General features: G+C 44.9%; 1 protein-coding gene across 1 annotated transcript; it reads left to right on the forward strand.

Annotated features, from left to right (window-relative positions):
- The first annotated feature begins 2,810 nt into the window (after window positions 1-2,810).
- LOC125523336 (F-box/FBD/LRR-repeat protein At5g22660-like) lies at window positions 2,811-7,399 on the forward strand. Its single transcript, XM_048688383.1, has 4 exons — window positions 2,811-4,157; window positions 5,498-5,659; window positions 5,743-5,947; window positions 7,038-7,399. Exons 1-4 carry the CDS (start codon window positions 3,240-3,242, stop codon window positions 7,070-7,072), a joined length of 1,320 nt encoding a protein of 439 aa, XP_048544340.1. The 5' UTR covers window positions 2,811-3,239; the 3' UTR covers window positions 7,073-7,399.
- Window positions 7,400-22,226: the final 14,827 nt, after the last annotated feature.

Raw genomic sequence — 22,226 nt, forward strand, 5'->3', positions numbered from 1 at the left:
GTGAGATCTGATAGATATGATAAGATAATTTTTTGGTATTTTTATGATAAAGATGCAAAGTAAAATAAAAGTAAAGTAAAAGCAAAAGGAAATAACTAAGTATTGGTAGATTAATATGATGAAGATAGACCCGGGGGCCATAGGTTTCACTAGTGGCTTCTCTCGAGAGCATAAGTATTCTACAATGGATGAATAAATTACTGTTGAGCAATTGACAGAATTGAGCATAGTTATGAGAATATCTAGGTATGATCATGTATATAGGCATCACGTCCGAGATAAGTAGACCGACTCCTGCCTGCATCTACTACTATTACTCCACTCATCAACCACTATCCAGCATGCATCTAGAGTATTAAGTTAATGAAAACAGAGTAACGCCTTAAGTAAGATGACATGATGTAGAGGGATAAACTCATGCAATATGATGAAAACCCCATCTTGTTATCCTTGATGGCAACAATACAATACGTGCCTTGCTGCCCCTACTGTCACTGGAAAAGGACACCGTAAGATTGAACCCAAAGCTAAGCACTTCTCCCATTGCAAGAAAGATCAATCTAGTAGGGCAAACCAAACTGATAATTCGAAGAGACTTGCAAAGGTAACCAATCATACATAAAAGAATTCAGAGAAGATTCAAATATTGTTCATAGATAGACTTGATCATAAACCCATAATTCATCGGTCTCAACAAACACACCGCAAAAATAAGATTATATCGAATAGATCTCCACAAGAGAAGGGGGGAACTTTGTATTGAGATCCAAAAAGAGAGAAGAAGTCATCTAGCTACTAACTATGGACCCGTAGGTCTGAAGTAAACTACTCACACTTCATCGGAGGGGCTATGGTGTTGATGTAGAAGCCCTCCGTGATCGATGCCCCCTCCGGCGGAGCTCCGGAACAGGCCCCAAGATGGGATCTCGTGGATACAGAAAGTTGCGGCGGTGGAATTAGGGTTTTGGCTCCGTATCTGATCGTTTGGGGGTACGTAGATATATATAGGAGGAAGGAGTACGTCGGTGGAGCAACAGGGGGCCCACGAGGGTGGAGGGCGCGCCTGGGGGAGGTAGGCGCGCCCCCTACCTCATGCCTCCTCTTTTGTGTCTTGACGTAGGGTCCAAGTCTCCTGGGTCTTGTTCGTTGAGAAAATCACGTTCCTGAAGGTTTCATTCCGTTTGGACTCCATTTGATATTCCTTTTCTTTGAAACCCTAAAACAGGCAAACAACATCAATTCTGGGCTGGGCCTCTGGTTAATAGGTTAGTCCTAAAATAATATAAAAGTGGATAATAAAGCCCAATAATGTCCAAAACAGTAGATAATATAGCATGGAGCAATCAAAAATTATAGATACGTTGGAGACGTATCACATTCACATCCTATTTCCTCCTGATTAGTTAAGAGTATCTACAGCCGAACTTGTTAAATCTGCCCCCTCAAATGTCTGCGGATATTGACAGGTCAAGTCTCGGTTTTTCCTTCTTACAACTGGACACCTAAATTGCCATACCTCAAATCCATACAAACTCATGCAAATAGGTTGATGCATTACATACATCATTCGGCTACTACATCACTAACTTGTCATCGGACTACCAAAAATTGGCGTGTTTCGCTATGGTGGAGAAGATCATCCACGGCTGCCCTTGCCCTTCTTGGCATCTTTGCCACGGAAGCTCCGGTCGAAGACGAAGTATTAATCGAGCCGGATCTGCTGCTCACCGGAGTTGTCCGACCCATCGTTGTCCTCCTTCTGCTCCTTGGGTGGGCAGTCCGACCATTGCACGGACCATCTGATTCTACTCTCGGGTGAGGGCGCGCGTGTTCCTTCGCAGCCGCTTCTTTACAATGCGGGCGCGGATGGCTTCCTCCTCTGCGGCCGCCATGTTGGCAACGAGGCAGGCCCCCGCCGCCCTTATCCTCTCCTTCCCACAGCGAGCACACCGGTCCTGATGGGACTCATACTCCACTGGAGCGGTGATGGGGAAGGGGAGATCTGCAGGCTCTCGGGACCGTGATGATCCAGCCCCGAAGGATCCGAGCGCCCGATGCGCCGACGCTATAGAGTCGCGCCGGATAGGTCCTTTCGTCGGCTGGGCGCTGTCGTCTCGGGAGCGGCGGAGTGCAATACGGACGGCCACTGCCTTCTCCAACTCACACGGGATGACACCCCAGTCAACGGATCCTGACTGGTCGGAGTCAGGTCTGCTGCACACCATGCCGGAGATCACCGGACAGGAGTTTGGATGGCGGAGGGGAGTGGAATGGAGTGGAGTGAAATGGCTAAGGTTTGGTTCAACGAGCGGATGAGGAGAAATATATGTGGGGTCTGCTGGGCCGGGTCCGACATGGCGATCACCTGGGCGCCCCCATATCCGCCTCATATTTGGGCTGGATATGAGGGGTGCCGGTCAATCCGGACATTTGAGGTTCGTTTAAGGCGCCCGTCTGGGTCGAATTTTTGTGACCGGTTAGTGGTCAGGTTGTTCATCCACACGTTTGAGGCGGTTTGGGGCGCCCGACCTTAGATGCTCTAAGGCGGCGGTGTTTGATCAATTTCTCCAAATACATCATCAGATTCGTAATATAGGAATTCATACATTGCTTCAGAATGACCCGGTGGAGATTTTATGGACGGTTCATGTAGACAATTATGTGTCCAAATAAATTAAATTTGAATTTGAATTGTTTAATTTTAAAACTTTATTATACTAGGTATTTGAACTGTAGTTAGAACTACTCTTATTCCAATTGGAGATGCCTTTTTTTTGGTAATATCAATTGGAGATGCCTTGACGAGCCAAACAGCTCGTTCCAAACAGCTTGAGTAGGGACCGTGGATCACGGTGACCCGTCTGGGAGCGAATCCGCTAGTGGGGAACTCTCTGTGCCCTCCGCTTCGCCTCGCTGCAGCACTTCCTGCCCCCTCGTCTTCTCCGCTGGCCTACCCCGATCCAGTCGCCACGGCCACCGCCTCTCCCAGTTTCCACCTGTACGTCATTCCCTGTAGGCGCCGCCGTCCGCTGCACGTTCCACCACCTCTACCCCCGTCCACGGTGGCCATCGCCTAGGCCCCACCTCATTGTCCTCCTCTTGGGCGGCCGCCGGCGCCTCCGCCGTTGCTCCCATGGCGTTAGGGTCGAACGGTCCCGGGAGAGCCGACTGCTGACTGAAGCCCGAGCGCAGGTGTTTTCTTGCCCGGTGGAACTGAGGCCCGCCACCTGTTCGACGGAATGCCGAAGAGGCGCAGGACCAGCGAGGAGGCGACCGATGCGAGCGGCGAGGATCTCATCAGCGCCCTGCCTGACGCCGTCCTCCAGGTCGTGCTGTCCTTTCTGCCCTCGGACGAGACAGTGCGGACGTGCGTGCTCGCTCGGCGCTGGCGCCACCTCTGGAAGTCCACACCCGCCCTACGCATCATCCAGGGTGTTGTGATGTACTGGAATGCCGAGGAGATGAATAGCTTCGTGAACTACCTTCTACTCTTCCGCGACCGCTTGCCCTTGGATGAATGTGAGATCAGTTACACCAATCCCTATGGCCTTGCCAATGAGGAATACAGTGAGATATTCCGGTTTGCTAATATGTGGATCCGCTATGCCGTGTCGCTCTGCCAAGCTCAGGTGCTCAAAGTCTGCATCCGCAATGTGCCCGTCTATCTGATGTGTGGCAATTCGACTCTCATGTCACAGTTTCTCAGGAGGGTGGAGCTTACAGGTGTGAATATGTGGAAACATTCACTAGACTTCTCAAGCTGCCCCGCATTGGAGCATCTGAATCTGTGCTCTTCAGCAATTTATGGCCCCAAGATCTCATCCCAATCAGTGAGACGTCTAAGCATCACTCAATGTGAATTCAATGTGAACACTGGTTCCCGGATATGTATTTCTGCCCCATGTCTCGTATACTTGCAACTAGCTGATGTTTTTGGGACTGCTCCTCTGCTTGAGAGAATGCCGTTGTTGGTAACAACATTTATCAGGCTTGGTCACGGTGGTTTTGGTACCTGTACACATGAAGCTTACGGGGATTGTGATGAATGTTTTCCCTATGGTGGCTCCTTTAATTATCGTGACAGCAATGACTCTGTGCTTCTACAAGGCTTGTCAGGCACCACCAGTTTAGAGTTGACGACTATTGATCCTGATGTGGTATGCTTGCTCTTCTGCTTTAAATCCCAAAGTCTCCTAGTGGCTAGTATTGCTTTCGATGTACTATACATGTGTATTTGTCATCAACTATACATATACTCACATTTTCAAAATCTCCTTACAGTTTGCATTGTCACCATGTAAAGTATTTGGGTAATCAAATTTTCATGACCAAACCTACTACTCCCTCCGATTCATATTAATTGTTGCTGGTTTAGTACAGCTTTAGTATAGTTGTACAAAACCAGCGACAATTAATATGGATCGGAGGGAGTAACTTTTTCATGATAATGAATTCGTGTATTATTCTTCAGATTCATCACTTGCCTGCATGCTTTCCATTCAACTAGATCGGTGTGTTAGCTTTCCGTTAGATATGGAACTGGATGATCAAGTATATAGGGATGTGGTGTAATCAATTGACATGTGCTTGCACAGATTATGCATGTAGCAAGACCGGGCGTAATTGAGCTACTAAACGAAAGTATCAGTGTGATGTATTGTAGTGCACATCTTGAGTGATCTGTTACATGTGGTTCCTGGTACAGTGATTATAGCACCGATCTGTATTGTAATTGCAGTACATAGTATAATTATAGCACTGATTATTTCAAAAGTACATGGAACACGTAGTTATTATATCCAGTAAGAAGCCCTTACCCATAAGTCCAAGCATGTTACTATTGATTGAGATTTTACCACAGGAGGATCGTGTAAGATTCTGACATGCCAACATTTAGCACCATGTTACCAGGTTATATTGACTTATACTTGCAAACCAATTTTTTTGGCCCCAAAGTCAGCACTTCTGAAGTAAGCCATTTTGGTGCAAGCCCATCTGAGTTGATACGTACTTTGCCAGTCCAACATGGTGGCAGGGCTCTGAGCACATTTTGGGAATAGGGTGTTACTGTCTTACTGACATAAAGGACTCGACGTCAAATATTAGAGACCCAATTTATAAAACTGAAAGTGCAAGTACCAAATCGATAAACAAAAAGCGTCAGAGGGATCGATACATAGTTTTAAGAAACGATTGTAGGTCAATATTGAAATTTTACTCACTTTGCACACAATATGTTTTTATACTATTGGAATTTTCAATGTCAAGACTTTTTGAAGTGTAGGATTGAGAATAATCAGCCGGTTACATTAATTCTTTAGGATTCTAAATCTGAAACCTATTCAATATGATGTGTTATCTGTCTTCTCCAGAAGATCAATCTAGACTCAATAAGACCTACCAGAGCTCCTAGTCATTTCAATATAATTGGAAAATAGTATCTAGTACTTTTTAAAATTTCAATTTTGTTTGTTCTTACTGCTCGCGCTTGGTGCAGTTCACTTTCAGAAAGGATTTGAAACAGTGCCCTACATTTAGTATGCTCAAGACATTATTACTCAATGAGTGGTGTGTAGCGGCTGACTTTGGTGCACTAGTTAACTTCCTTCAGTGCACGCCAATTCTGGAGAAACTTATTATTCAACTTCGACTTGAAAAGGTATATGTTGTCCAAGTATGGTAGCTTTGTCTTGTTGGAGGTACTATGTGTCATTTATTGATTTGAGTAAAATATTTTGTTAGCTTCCGAGAGAGAATTCTATGATAGAAACGTATGAAAGCTATAACCCAGCAGTACAGTTGGTATTGAAGCATCTCAAGGAAGTAGAAATCAAATGTCATAAGGAAGACGAGGTGGTTTGCCAGATTGTGAAGATCTTGAGTACCTTTGGAGTACTTTCTGATCAAATTGACATCCAAGTTATCCAAAAGGCATATGTTTCTGGAAGTAAGTTAGCTATTATTACTTTTCATGATTCATGTGTTTCCGCTATTTGCATTTGTGTTTAAAATTTTTGTCGATAATTACCATCACGAAGTAAGTTACTTATCATCACTCGACTTGATTGTGGCTTTCTATGGTAAAAAACTGCACTCTTACGTTACTTTGAAATATTTCAAATTAGACATTTCACACATGTATAAGAATTAAAAAAACGCAGGCTTAATGGAATGCAAGTGTAAACCTAAGCACAAGCAGCGGTGCATAGCTGTATCCTGTCACTGCCATTTTCCCATCTTTTGGCTGCAAATGCCTAAATAGCACCATGTCATACCTGGAGTCCACATTGGCGGTCCTTGGCAGGCCATCGGTAGTTAGCTGTTGTCAATATAGCTGCAGATGGTACCCAACATCATCTTTTTGAGATTTTGCATTTGACCATGGGAACAGTAATTTCGAAAAAGTACTTGTCCATCTCCAGTAGGAAATCTTGTTCTAGTGGATGTGACAAAAAGCTGGTCCATCAATGTCGTAGGAATGACTGTAGATCATGATACCATCTCAATTATCTCCATTAGCTGACACAACTCTCTGTGCTGTTGCCTGTTGCATCTCTTCACTCAAGATATGAGCACTGGTTAAAGGGGAGATTATCTATTCTTGCACTAGCAGCTTAGCATGAGCACTTTGGTAGCTTTGTAGGCCGCGGAAACGTTCAAAATGTCTGATCCACCTTAGAAGGCTGCAGTAGCCGAAATTCTCAGCCGGTTACGAGTTAATCCCTCTGTCCATTACCACAACTAACCACGCACACAGACCAAGGAGACACATAACTTCTCTCGAAACGTTTAAGCTAGGGCAGGTATAAAACAATTCAATAGCTACACTTTGATTATCTCAATGGACAATTAAATGGAGACTCTTCCGAGGTCGTGGGAAGGTAATACCGAAACGGGAGAGCAGTGACACATCCTCCTAGCTTTCCAGCAATTAGATCATCTTGCATCCCGGTGTAAGTGTGAAGGCATTCGATGCATTGCAAGATCCAGCGCTGCCAACTCTCCAATGCTTATTGTGTTCTGTTGTGTTTCTGCAGGTTTCAGCTTCGAGCAGACTGAGATCCTGGATTGATGATCGATCTTCAGTCTCCTGATCGCTTGGGCACCTGTCTACTACAGCTATGAGTTTGTGGCCTTCTGATCTGGATGTTCTAGCAGTCTTGCTTTATCTGAACCTTGCGTTCTGAGTGAGTACCAGGACGTCCATGTTAGCTCAGGATCACTATGCTGGTTAAAATTGGTCTCAAGTTCGTTTGCATTTGGTGTGGGTGTCCGTTATGCAATGGTTGCCCTTGGAAACATGGTTGATGGGCTTCAAAGTGTTGTTTGTTATCTGTCCTTGGATTAGTTCGGCAGACTTTCCGAACGGTCTGAGTTTATGTCACCAACTTGCTTATTATCAGCTCCGCTTCTCCTGTCTGTCTCCTTTATGTTTCTTTAGATTAGATAGATTTATTCGGTTGGCTGTGATGTGTGCACATTTTGGTTCGAAATTGCTTTGGACCGCTCTGATGTGCTGATCTGACAAGGCCGCGGGTTCATGCCTGCACTCCTGTGCGCTATTCTACCCTCGGGGTTCCAAATCTGCATCTAGAGGTGTCGCAGTTTCTTGAAAAGGGGTCGTATATATATGCCAACTAAAGTAAGGCGCAGGCTAATAAGTTCATCCAGCAGAAAGTTTGAATCCTCTTCAAATCTTGAAACTATCATCATCAGGTACTACAAAAGACACCACGCGATGCCCCGGCCATGGTGTTGTATTGCCCGCGCGGTGCGAACGTACCACCAGGCAGCAGCTGCTAGTACATCACAGTATTCCGTTCCCGTTGCCGTTGGCATCACGTGGCTGCCGTCACTCTACCCCCAGCACGGCCGCAAATCGCACGAGCAGGAGCAGGGGGTAACATGGGTGAACAGTAGCCGTTGGCAGAGGGATCAGACTTAATCAGGTCGGCCCTTTGTCTTCCACCGGGCCGTGGCGTTGGACGTATGCGTCCGTATCCCGCGCGGCGGCGTGCGTGACCGTCGTCCCGTTGCAGCGCGGTCGGTCGAGAGCGGAAGAACGGGGAAAAACGGCAAGGGAACCTGTGGTGGTCCAGTCCAAACACCGAGTACGTGCCCGTCCTTCTCACGACCGCCTGCCTAGGAGGACCCAGGGAATGCGCGTCCTTGGGGTCTCGGGCTCGCAGTCTGCGTGACGAACATGACAGGGAATGCGCGTCGCGCGCCGTGCCATACCATGTTGCCCGCCGCCGTTCCCAGACCACGCACACATCGGTCGAACCAGGAAAGAGGCAGAAGTAGCTGGTCGTCGGCGCAGACCATCCGCCGGAGGCCCGAGATGCGTACGCAGATAGCACGCGCCGTTCGGTCAGCCAGCTAGACTCCTCTCCTCTAGTCTAGAGAAAGCGGTCCGGTCACACCCGGCGAGCGACGCCGTTTTTCTGGGCCAAAACACGGCCGGCCATGCGTGTCCACGCATGGCTCCGCTTCCTCCGATCCACCGTCACATCCTTGATCCGTTGCGACGCGGTTTCCATTCGCCGCTTGGTGACAGACGCACTGCTACGCGCCTCGGCCTTCCAGTTTTTTTTTTCTTTGAGGGATGGGCCTTCCAGTTTTGCGCGAACGTTCCCATACGATCGAATTTGCAGCGAGGCCCGACGCGTGTACGCATTTGGGGTGTACAACGCTTTCGCGATTCCGTTCCAAGAGCACGTTACGCGCTAGTGCGGCGACGCTGTTTTGTTCTGGTCGGTTTGGTCGTCTCGTCGATGTGTGCTGTGCAGATGAATGTGTCAAATGTTCTGGAAGGAGCAGGCTCGGCCAAGCCTTTTCGGGTCCTCTTTTGTGAAAGCGGAACATTCTCACCCGGTGCGCCGGTTGAAACTTGCGCCGGACGCACGCGGCCTTGCGATCAATCCGGATCGTGCGTCCCCCAGGCCTCCCTCTTTCTTCTACGAACTGTTTTTTCCACCTCCTCTTTCTTCTACCCCGCGCCACGCACTAGACGCCGCTGCAACCGCTTGGTTCCTCCATCTTTGCGGCTCGCGTGCAGCACAATGGCATGAAAGAGGGCCAGTGCCTCCTCCTTCCCCCTTTTCCCCTCTCAGTCCCCTGTGCATCCCTCACCTTCCCGCAGACGAGCTGCAATCGACAGTCATCGGAGCTGGAACCAGTTGTACAAAATGCTGCGAGCGGCTTTTTTTTTGCTGGAACCACCAAACCGACGGTGGTGGACCTGCGACCAGCAATCGACGGAACTGCAACCGGTGATACAAAATGCTATGACTAACCCTTTTTTTTTCAAGAGCCAGAGAAAGAGAGGAGGCTATGACTGGCGCAGGAGAAGCTTCAACCACTGCATAAAAAAGATTCATCCGGTGAGTGAAAAAGCTTCAATGGCCATGGAAAAAGGCTTCAACCAGATATATGAAAAGCTACAAGCATTCATTGCCATGGCGGAATGCTACAACCGTTCACATAAAATCAATGTTGGGGATATCGCTTATCGGGAACTTATCGATCGACCCATGATAAGGGGTAAATCGGCCAGTTTATCGGCATATCGACTGATTTATCGGCCGATTTATCTTATCGGTCTGACAACAATAAGCGGTAAATCGGCCGATTTATCGGCATATGGGAAGATATCTTGAACAGTGCATAAAATGCTACAACTCTTGATGAAAAAAGCTTCAACCGAAATGATGGAGAAAGCATTAACCAAGACTGCTGCAAAGAAAAATGGCTGCAACCGTTGATAGAAAAGTTTCGACCGTAGATGAAAAAAGCTACAACCATTAAAGAGAAAGCCACAACCATACACTGCATAATCGGAAAAGTTGCATCCGTTGTAGATAAAGCTTCAATCGTATGTGCAAAAAGCTTCAACCGGCGTGTGTTGCCACCGGAGCTGCAATCACAGTTTGATAGCCTGGTGGCCGTCGTCGACGCAATTTCGTGCAGCAATGAGCATCAACGGTGAGGGGCGGCGGCGGAGCTACAATCGGGGAGAGCTACAAGTGTCGCCGCTGCAAGCTGCAACCGCAGATGCAGTTGTTTCATGCATCACGGCGACGATGAGGACGGCTGGCGAGGGTTGGAAGCGGTGACGGGGACGGGCGGCGAGGGTGGGGACCGGCGACGGGGATGGCCGGCGAGGGTGTGGACTGGCGACGAGGACGGCTACCGGAAGGGATAGGATCCGCGGCGCCGCACAGCCCGAGCGAGGGGATCGAGTAGGAGAAAGAAGAAGCTGAGGCGAGTTTCTTTTTTTGGCTTCAGATCCAACCGCCGTGCGGCTCGCATCGAACGGCTAGGGCTGGACCGGCCGAAATTTTCGGCCAGCGCACCGGCGCCTAGAGGTGCCCTTTGTGAAAGGGGCACGTCTTCTTTTTCCTATCGCAAAAGGAAAAGAAAAAACTGTTCAGGCTTGATGAAGTTTCCAAACTTGTGAAAAACATACTATATTCAACTGTGATTTTGTTTTAGAGCACTCGTCGCACAGAAAACAAATATCCAAATGAAACACAAATTTGATTTTTGATCTACACATAAATAGATTCAAATTTGAAAGTCGGAGAGAAAACATGGGAGATGGGGTGGGTGCCGCAGTCTCTTGCAAAAGATGTATGCACAGCCCATGCTATGTGTTGGTCATCCGGCGCTAGTCTCGATCGGTGGCCTTCCACACCATCCGATTGAGTCCGCCTTGACCGTCGGATCCGATCATCTTCCTACCACACCCTGCTATGCGCATGCATCATCCCATTTGCATGCACACATCACGGTCGCCGCCCCATCGCCTGAACGTCTTTCTGACCACCCTCTCTTCCCAGCGTGGAAGTCCTCCCAGCCACCACCATCGCTGCCGAATGTAGCTCGTCACCCTCGCCTGCTAGTCGCAGCTCATTGGACGCAACTCATTGTCCCCGTCCTTGAACTGTCACCGTACCTACACAGATCTGTTGTAGCATTGCCAGTTGTAGGGCCTAACTCCCCGTCGTTGCCTTGCAGCCCCATACTAGCAGCATAGTCTCATGCTTGTAGCATCTCCTATCATTGCTCGCATCTCACCACGCTATCGTCCACGACATGGGCACGTCTGTTGTGGTGGCTCCGCTACAAACGGTCGCTGACCATCGGTCGCAACGGTTTAAAGTAGAAAGTAAAGAACGAGAGAGTTTGAATGAAAGATGATCTATCAGTCTTTATTAATGATAGAAGTGGGGTATTTATATCCAGACGGAAGTACACATGTTACTTAGGAGTCAAGTAAACTCTAAGTTATTTGAGAGCCAAGGAATTACATAGTTGCCTTAAGAACCAAGGAAGTACATGGTTGCTTGCACAATTAACATAATTCTAATTAGCTTAATTAATAAGCAACTATTCTATTCTTAACACTCCCCCTTGTACAACGCCTCTTCTTGAGTATATCCTTCTGTTGGGTTTCGTAGTAATTTCAAAATTTCCTACGCACACGCAAGATCATGGTGATGCATAGCAACGAGAGGGGGAGAGTGTGATCTACGTACCCTTGTAGATCGACAACGGAAGCGTTAACTTGGTTGATGTAGTCGTACGTCTTCACGGCCCGACCGATCAAGCACCGAAACTACGGCACCTCCGAGTTCTAGCACACGTTCAGCTCGATGACGATCCCCGGACTCCGATCCAGGAAAGTGTCGGGGAAGAGTTCCGTCAGCACGACGGCATGGTGACGATCTTGATGTACTACTGTCGCAGGGCTTCGCCTAAGCACCGCTACAATATTATCGAGGATTATGATGGAAGGGGGCACCGCACACGGCTAAGAATATGATCACGTGGATCAACTTGTGTCTCTAGGGGTGCCCCGTGCCTCCGTATATAAAGGCTCAAAAGGGGGGGCTGGCCGGCCAAGGGGTGGCGCGCCAGGAGGAGTCCTAAAGGCTTCCGTGAGTAGGACTCCCCCCTTTCCTAGTTGGAATAGGATTCGCGGAAGGGGGGAAAAGAGGAGAGAGAGGAGGAAGGGGGGCCGGCCCCCTCTCCTTGTCCTATTCGGACCAAGGGGGGAGGGGCGCGCGGCCCATCTCTGGCCACCTCTCCTCTCTTCCACTAAGGCCCACTAAGTCCCATATACCTCCCGGGGGGTTCCGGTAACCTCCCGGTAATCCGGTAAAATCCCGATTTCACCCGGAACACTTCCGATATCCAAACATAGGCTTCCAATATATCAATCTTTATGTCTCGACCATTTCGAGACTCCTCGTCATGTCCGTGATCACATCCGGGACTCCGAACAACCTTCGGTACATCAAAATGCATAAACTCATAATATAACTGTCATCGTAACCTTAAGCGTGCGGACCCTACGGGTTCGAGAACAATGTAGACATGACCGAGACACGTCTCCGGTCAATAACCAATAGCGGGACCTGGATGCCCATATTGGTTCCTACATATTCTACGAAGATCTTTTATCGGTCAGACCTCATAACAACATACGTTGTTCCCTTTGTCATCGGTATGTTACTTGCCCGAGATTCGATCGTCGGTATCCTATACCTAGTTCAATCTCGTTACCGGCAAGTCTCTTTACTCATTCCGTAATACATCATCCCGCAACTAACTCATTAGTTACAACGCTTGCAAGGCTTAAGTGATGTGCATTACCGAGAGGGCCCAAGAGATACCTCTCCGACAATCGGAGTGACAAATCCTAATCTCGAAATACGCCAACCCAACATGTATCTTTGGAGACACCTGTAGAGCTCCTTTATAATCACCCAGTTACGTTGTGACATTTGGTAGCACACAAAGTGTTCCTCTGGCAAACGGGAGTTGCATAATCTCATAGTCATAGGAACATGTATAAGTTATGAAGAAAGCAATAGCAACATACTAAACGATCGGGTGCTAAGCTAATGGAATGGGTCATGTCAATCAGATCATTCAACTAATGATGTGATCCCGTTAATCAAATAACAACTCTTTGTCCATGGTTAGGAAACATAACCATCTTTGATTAACGAGCTAGTCAAGTAGAGGCATACTAGTGACACTCTGTTTGTCTATGTATTCACACATGTATTATGTTTCCGGTTAATACAATTCTAGCATGAATAATAAACTTTTATCATGATATAAGGAAATAAATAATAACTTTATTATTGCCTCTAGGGCATATTTCCTTCACCTTCATCTTGACAAATTCTTTGAATAATTTTGAATATCTCCTCCAAAAACCCTGTGGGGAAAATATGGGGAGAATAGTGCAGATATGTTGCTAAAACTCCTTTAAACCCAATGAGAAAAATAATAAGGAGAAAAATGATGCAACATATAATGTTTATTGTCTCTTGATAATTCATATGAGAAAAACCTTTGAAGAAGGAGAAAACCCATCAGTGAGTTTAGAGAACAATTAATATGTCTTGAGTACTTTCTTTAAAAACCCCGATAGGGAAAATAGAAAGTATGACGTATGATCTTTGATAAGATATTGCCTCATTAAAAACCATTATGAGAAACTTTGAGAGAAAACTCATAAGGGAAAAGAGTGTGATATGATATGCCATTGAAAACTCCTTTAAAACCCAGTGGGAAAATATAAGGACAAAATGATATGACATGAGAATGTCTCGTATCAATTACATTGAAATGATCATGACATTATGAATAATATGCTAGTTTTTTCAATATTTTGTTTGCAAATCGTTTCCTCACTTTTCTATAATTCATGAGGTTAAGTGATCTCGAGCAATGTGCTTTGTGATATTGCTCTTCATATAACCTGTATGTATTGAGTAATACAAGTGGCAACATCTTGATAAATCAAGTCATGTTATTCTGATGAATCTCAACCACATGGTTTTGAGTGCGGTTAATCATTCTGCTAAGCCAAGCATATTTTCAATGCCTTTATATAAACCAATTATGTCAGAATGATAAGTGGAAGTAGCCGTTAAATTCTATTTAGATGACTTCCATAAGAAGGCTATTCCAGTGAATTCAGTCATTGATATGGCATTGTTGGGATCAAATAAAGAGCCGGTATTATTTCATCATATCATGGTCATATCTTGATTTTCCTGATGGAATTGCCCAAGATTTATTGTGACTTATGATATAAGTTGATATTTCTTATATCGACCATATACCTTTGTTGGGGGTTGCACTCTGAACGAAGATAGCAAATATAGTGTCAGGCCTGACGTAGTTTGCAATTATATGAGTGCTTTGACATTAGTGAGATATAGAACTTCAGGTCATGATATCACTTCATTATCACCCCTAGGTATGAATGGATCTGTACCTTATCAGGGGTAGTATGACCATATTACATGTCTTTATTGGTATGATATATCCACATTGAACTTCTCGTATATCTATTGGATATATATGTAGACTGATATGTATTCTTGAGAGAATGCACAAGTTGTAAGCTTAAGTTAAATTTGGTTGAATCCAACTTTTTCGTCTTGAGATGATTATATGTATTGTTAGGTCCTTTAGAGACATTGATGACGAGATCATCGATATACACTGAGGTGATGTAAGAAAATCAAATTTCTGATTTCTTTATTAAAACACATAAACAAACATCATTATTCAAGTAATCCTTTTGAAGAAGGAACTCATCTAGTCGGTAGTACCATATGATTTTCGACTATTTCAAGTCATGGAGCGACAAATGAAGTTTTACACAAAACTTGTTGCGATTTGCTTTTGGATTCGGAAGTATAAGCCCTTCAGGGACTTGAAAAATTCCAAAATGAGTGACTCATATGAGTATGTAGCCACTTCATCCATGAACTACATGGATAATATTATTTTTTTATTTCCAATGATATTTAGTATTGAAACATAAATCCACCCATACCAAGAGGGTATGTTACATCATAATTGATGTCGGGTCTCTGCGTGAACCCTTTTGCTACAAGCCTCGCTTTCTCACCACCTCGTTGACTTTGTCTATGAATGAGAAGTTTTTAGTATTTCATATGGAAGATACTTATGAGGAGTAGGCATTACTGCGGTAAATACCACTCATTTGTTGAGTGAGTGCTATTATTCATTACTTGCTTCCTTTTATGTGAACCAATATGAGTACAAGAGGCACTCCACCATGGATTTTGGTTTTGGGCCCAAAAGGTTTTAGCAATTTGAGAAGAAATAGATGTCGACAAATGTAGTCTTTAGTTTATATGATCCTGGTGGAATCATTGAAGTTTGTGGATAAAATATTTATTCCTTTTAACTCCTTGTGATTTCCTACAACAAATGGAGTCAAGGTGTTTCGATGTCCCGGCACCAAAACATTTGTACACATTTATGTTGGGCTTTGGATGATCAGCATCCAGTGAGGTGTCTTTCAACTTGATGTTGAATTACATTTACTGGTTGAGGATTCGATTTCCTCTATTTCCGTGGAAGCATATGAGAACTTATATCTCGTCTTATCATATTTTCTCCCTCTCTTGCTCTCATTTAGGGAGAATAGTGGTTTATCAGGTACCTCCACTTTTTCTGATACTTTACTGCAGGAATATAGAATTTAGTGACACCTTGTCATTAGTAAATGTATGTGGCAGATTTACAATGTGTTGCAAATATATGATTCTCTAAACTTCTAGTTCAGATTCTTTGAGTACGTGGATATAAGGATAGAATGTCAATAACATTTCTAATTTATTTCTCGGCATTCTTTGTGGTACTTATCTCCCCCTAATGCTTGTAAAATATGCTTATTGCTGATGCAATCAGCATACAAGCTATGAATAATTTTGATCGACGGATAAATTGTTATTCCTCACATAGATTCCTAATTTTCGTGGGTGCCCATTGATGTACGCTGGAGTGGTGATATCGGCATCTAACCGAATTATCGCAGATAAGAAATACTTTGTTGATTTTCACATAGTAACTACAAGGGGAAAGTAGTATGATATGCAGTTGATACGATTTAGATCATACTTACGGTGTGTAAGGTCGTATGTGTCCAGCAAGAGGCTGGTAAATTTACAATTCTTTAAAAATGGTCATGTAATTCATTTAACTTTCTTTGATAAGAAATTTAGCTGAACCATTCTGGGTATGTACATAAAGTACTTAATGCAAAAAATGCTCATTGAATGAGTTCAATAACATTGTTCATTTGAATGGGTTTATAGATCTTATTTTCAGGAGAATTTACTTTTACTTTGATAAGTTGGACAATTTTTTTAGTAAGATCTTGCATGGTTGTGTGTGATAAGAGACACAATTAAAAATATTTTATAAATGTGTATATGAGTACCATGAAGTATCTAAATTGCCCCAGATAATGGTTAAGCATTGCACACATATCTTTTGAATGTGTTCAAGGAAGAATAAGTGTCCTGCTTAGAATTTTAAGGTGAGAGTGCCTTAAAACTTATTTCCCCTATGGCACATGTGGTGCACATAAAATCTGATGATTTGAGAAAATTTGTAACTTGATAAGTTGTGACCAACAGGATTGTCAATAATTTTCTAATCATCTCTAGAAAATTATTGTGTACGCAACAATATTGAGTATGACTTGATTCACACATTCAAAATTTATCGAATATCATGTCCGAGAAATAAGATATTGGACATCGCACTACTTGTAGTACAACAAGTATAGGCTAATAATATTTTGGGATGATTAAGAGGTTACATGACCTCTCTTGCCGGTTGTTGTTGGGCACCGTGCCAGTTCCATCTCACTCGCGCGCCAATCGCAACATTTCGAGTCTTCGGTCGCAGTTGGGCGTTGTGCCGGTTGCAGCTCGACCCGCGTCATCCGTGGCTTCTCGGGCCTCCAGCTGCAACTGGGCGTTGTGCTGGTTACAACTTGGCCCATGCTGGATCCAAATAGTGTCATGTCGGTCGCAGTAGCTCATGTGTTAGAAAAACTCGTTTTGTCAAATGGTAGATGAGCGCCACAAGTGCTTGCAACAGCGCGCCAAGCGCAGCTTGCGGCTACACCACAACCCTTGCAACACGTCGGCTCGCCGGGAGTAGCTCGTGATGTTGCTCGTGGCAGAGTGAATCGTTTGATGATCTCCATATCACCGCCCCGCTTGACAGTAGTACTTGGAGCAGCCCGAGGTCATCCCTCACAACGACCGCGACGACGTCTCGCGGCAGTGGTGGACGCCTCTCGCATGGGGCGGACACGTAGAGAATGTTGGGCGGGTGTGTGAGATCGACTTGGAGTTTTAGAGGAAACACAAGAGGTTGTCATGCTACACGTGAAAATATAAGGGAGGGGACGGGCGGTTTTTGTGGGCCCCACACGAGGGCGCACGGGGAAGATGGCCGTTGAAGGCTGATACAGGTGACCAATCGAGTCATCGAATCTTCATGTAATCGTGCGTCCCATAATGCCGGGAAGAATGTGTGCCGTCACACGTACATTCTGTAAATCCTCTCCCATTAAAGAAGCTACTACTCTCTGTGTCCCATAATGTAAGACTTTTTTAACACTACACTAGAGTTAGAAAACGTCTACATTATGAGACGAAGGGAGTAGTATTATACACATTCCTTGACGGAAGGTCAAAGCTTGTGCATCAAGCCTCTTTCCAGAGCTCTATTATTTCGGCTGTCAACTCCGTTCACATTTTTATTTCCTTAATCTCGTCTGATGACAGCAGGGAGGGAGCTGTGACCAGTAAATTGCAAGTGATACCATCCGTGCACTTGGGGGTTAACACACTACTTTTTTTTAGGATCGGTTAACACACTACTTTTAACAAGCATCGGACAAAGAAGCTTCTACGTGACACAGCGGACCCGCCAAGTGTCTAGCAAATATGAATGGTACTTGAGCTCTCCTATTTCCTCTCATTTGTGATTTGCATTTCGAGGTCCTCTTATTCTTGTATGACACGATTCTACCCGAAGGAAAAGGCATTCATGGCCTGGGACCTAGCTAGAAAGCACGAAAGCGACTCCATTTTCGGGCGATTAACTACACATCCTATCATTAGATTAAGATTAGGTACTACGTAGTGGTCTTCTATGCGGCCGGTCTCCCATTTCGAGTAGCACATAACGTAAAAGCCCTAACGAAACGTGATTTCGACAGGAACGTTAACCACTTAACCTTAACCTATGCCCATGAAGACGGCCAGCACGGGCAAAATAGTTAAATTGCATCTCCATTGTTAGGAATTAATTAGTAGATTAATTAGCACATGCTAATTAATGAATAGTCATTAGCAAAGGGGTGTGTCCAACCCCGAACAGTCATGTCCCTTCTCTCTTTCTATTGCCAATAGGCACCTGTTCTGGAGGGATGCCTCCGAGCCTCCGAACAGACATCTCTTCTTCCCACCTCTTCCAGATGTATATATACTTGAGAATCAATGGAAACCAGGACTGATTGTCCTTTCGCTTTCAATCTCGTTTTACTCTAACACGTTATCACGCACTTTGCTCTGCCAAAAACGAGAACGCCAAGCAACTCGCTTCCAAGGCTACAGGAACGACGAGCGAGGCGGCCAACTCCAGTGCCCGACGCCCGCGGTGGCTCCCGACTCCCACGACTACGCGCCGGCAGCCCGGCCTCCGCGCCGTGCCCCTGCGCTCCTCCTGTGGCTGCGCGTCCCCGCGCTTCTCCCGTGGCTGCGCCGCGCCCGGCCGCGCTGCGCCCCAGGCCACGGCCTCCGCGCCCCGCGCTCGTCCGCCCGGCCGCCGCGCCCGGCCGCGCTGCGCCCCTGGCCACGGCCTCCGCGCCGCGCCCCATCTGGAATCGCCCTTGTGCCGATGCGCGCCGCGGTGGATGTGGAAGACGCGCTCGCCTACGTCTCCGCACCAACCAGCGCCTCCGGCGTGATTAGACTTGGAGCAGGGATGGAGGCCGCCGACGCAAAAACCACGCCGCAGCCGGAGATGTCCGCGAGCTCGTGCGGCCACGCGGAACAGCGCTTCGGGCGCGCCGTCACTGCCATCGACCGCCGCTCCGGTACGTGGGCTCCGGCGAGCCTCGGCCTCGCCTGCGCCTCGCCGCAGGGCCCATGGCCGGAGGACGCGGCCCTCCACGGCTTGGCGCGGTGCTTGTTGCTGAAGGCTTCAATCTCCCTGTAGCGGCGGTGGCTTCTATGTGTAAAGCTAACCCCAAATCGATTGATTCCTTTGGGCACGGGAGCACAATGATGGTCAGGCCACCCGCTGTACCACAAATTTACATTGGAGGTTGATCTCTCCATCTCACATTTACAATATGTAAATGATTATTCCATATATATTCTATGGAAGTGGGACATGTTTAATGTATTTGCTTTTTAGCAATCCCTATAACCCGTCTTATTGGTACAGTGATGTTGTTTAGCGATTGAGATTAAATTTTCTCGCACAATAACATTGATTTGTGATTGAGAATTATTATTCTCTCGCAAAACAATCTTATTGCAATTGAGATCAATTTTCTCTCGCAAATTATTAGTTCACTTTGCTAAATTATCTTGCAACTTGATACAAGATCATCTCATTTTAATTTGAGGTCTATACAATTCAAGTTTTTCACTTGAACATCAAGTTTGCAACATCATTATTATACACTACATTAGTAGTATTTTTCTGTTGAGTACCAAGATGTATTCCAAATCTGTTGATGTAATACATTTCCACGTTTATCACGTGTTCAGATTAATTACGTCCATTTGCAATAGAGATTTTTAATCTCTTGCAAAGATAAATTCAATGCCTCTGCAATATTGTTTCTCCATTGAGTACGAGGTATTCCGGAATATTTCTATGATGTATCTATTTCCATGTTAACCACATGTCGAGATTAATACATCTATTTACAATTGAGATCTTCAATTTCTTGCAAATATGGATGCAAAATTCAAGGTGTTTTCTTCAAATTGATGTATTGGGATCACAAGGTAGTGTGTAGATCTATTGGTTTGATTATCACCACTACTTGTTAAAGCCTACATTTTGTAATTTGACATTATGATTACTTTACAAAGTGCTCTCCCATATATTTTACCAAGTCATGACATAAGGCATTAAGAGAGAGTATCTACTGGTTTCATCAGATTATACTCCCTAGTGCTGCGAGATCTACTCCCTTTTTGGAGAGTATCTTCAAGATGTCATACTTAGCAATTTGAGATACACACTATGGTGCAAGCTACCTTCTTGAAATCATTACAATATTAACCATGATGGTTTTTGAATTTTCCGATGGTAAATTAATTATCTCTGGTTTGCTCCTATAAGTAATTGATGGCTAAGTAATTTGAGGTTCTTGCCCTCAATGGCCACAACTTACTTAAGTGGGTCATGGACATCAAGATCAGTCTTGCATCCCATGGCATAGCGGGTGCAATCCAAACCACGCCAAACGGGACGCAAAGGACCTCATGGGTAAAGGTTTGAAACTCACTTCAAACCTTCAATCTGACACCATCATGGAAGTCAGTTGTTTGCATGATGTTCTTCTAGAACCGAGCAATAAAATGACTATCCAGCTGTCACGGGACCCTATGAGCACGGAGAACATGACGGTTGAATATGCATTGACCGACATGTTTGGAGACTACATTTAGTCCCTCAATCTCCTTAGTGATCTATTTATTTATGTCCATTTCTGATGTTCTAGTATGAACATGATTATTGTTGTCATCATATATTGTATATCACAATATATTGTATCAGCATTTTGGTACAAATTCATTTGTATGTATTCTACATATTTGACAGTGATTTTCTTGAGAATGTTCATGTCTATATAGATTTCAACGGGGGTCAATCTGATGAAAGATGATTTGTGCCATGTGGACACATGTACCACAAACTCTATACTCAGGGAAGTGAAATGTTTCCACTCGCATTGAGAGAAAGGGGATATTTTAAAATCACTAGACGAGATGAGGTATTTGTTGGCTCAACTCGAGCCATATTTACTATCCCTATGGGTACTCGAGTAGGATCAAGGATGCATTATCGTGTCTGGGTCAACTCATATCCTACTAAACTATAGAGATATCCGTCAGAATAGTTTTCATAGCGAAACTTATGATGACAACAAAGAGGAATATCTTCTCTTTACCATATGCAACGGATATGGCAAACACATTATATATGTATCATCATGATTGCACTACACATACTACAAAACCCGTAGCACATGTTGCGTACATGATAGTTTTCTAGAATGTCTTTTACATGACAAACTTGGCATGCTCGCCTTGGTCATCCAGACATTGGGTTGAAATAGAATCTATCAGCAATTCCATTTGTTTATGATTATTATGATGCTAAATTCTAAACATTTTTGGATTTTATGTGCACTACATGTGAACCAGGGAAGCTAATTTTAAGGCTCGCGCACCTTAAAATCTACACTGAACCACTCGGTCTCCTTGGACACATCAAGTCAAGGTAAGTGGCTCTTCCTAACCATTGACTAGACTATTCAGGTATTCGATGGTTCTAAAAGACACATCTATACGATGGTCTCAAGTGTGCTTTATCCACATGAAACCATTGGCTAATTATCCTGAACATCAATTACAATCAAAATTGAATGGACAACGTTGTAGAATTCTCCTTGCGTGACTTCACTATGGCCCTAGGATTGATGTTTAGCACTTTGTCCTATATGTCTAGACTCAAACTGGTTTAGTAGAATCCTTTGTCCAAAGAATTAAGCTCATTCCATGATCTTAACCTCATAATTGCAACTTACCAACTTTACGTTGGGGTCATGCAGTTTTACACGCTCATGACCAAACTGCATAATGTCATTCCCCTCTATCTTTGATACGTGGAAATCTACCAAGTATTTCCCATCTGCGGTAATTCGGTTGAATACCGATATCACCACCCCGACATACATCATTGGCCCCTCGACATATATTTGGGATCTATGTGAGGAATAACTGTATAACCGTCAATACCTCAAGCCCCTCACATGGGTAGTTATTCAAGGTCAATATGTTGATTCAATGAGGAACATTTCCAGGCATTAGGGGGAGATTTCAAGTACCATACAGAATGCCAGGAAATTAGTGGAATGCTCAACACATTTCTGCCTCAAGTCCACGTACTCAAAGATCTAAACCATGCGTTCAGAAGATTTGCAACACATTGCAAATAATTTGCTAGATTCATTTACTGAAAATAAAGGTGTCACATAATCCTACAATCCTGCAAAAATATGCCCGAAAGAGTGGAGGTACCAACAAAACCACTCAACTCCCCGTTCACAACGA

This window comes from Triticum urartu, chromosome 7 (assembly GCF_003073215.2).
Source record: "Triticum urartu cultivar G1812 chromosome 7, Tu2.1, whole genome shotgun sequence".
In the NCBI taxonomy this organism is placed as follows: domain Eukaryota; kingdom Viridiplantae; phylum Streptophyta; class Magnoliopsida; order Poales; family Poaceae; genus Triticum; species Triticum urartu.

Bases quoted from the DNA above. Each gene is read 5' to 3' on its own strand.
- LOC125523336 (XM_048688383.1), top strand. From the start codon at position 3,240: ATGCCGAAGAGGCGCAGGACCAGCGAGGAGGCGACCGATGCGAGCGGC. The intron at 4,158-5,497 runs GTATGCTTGCTC...CGCTTGGTGCAG, and splicing joins CGACTATTGATCCTGATGTG to TTCACTTTCAGAAAGGATTT. The intron at 5,948-7,037 runs GTAAGTTAGCTA...GTGTTTCTGCAG, and splicing joins AAAGGCATATGTTTCTGGAA to GTTTCAGCTTCGAGCAGACT.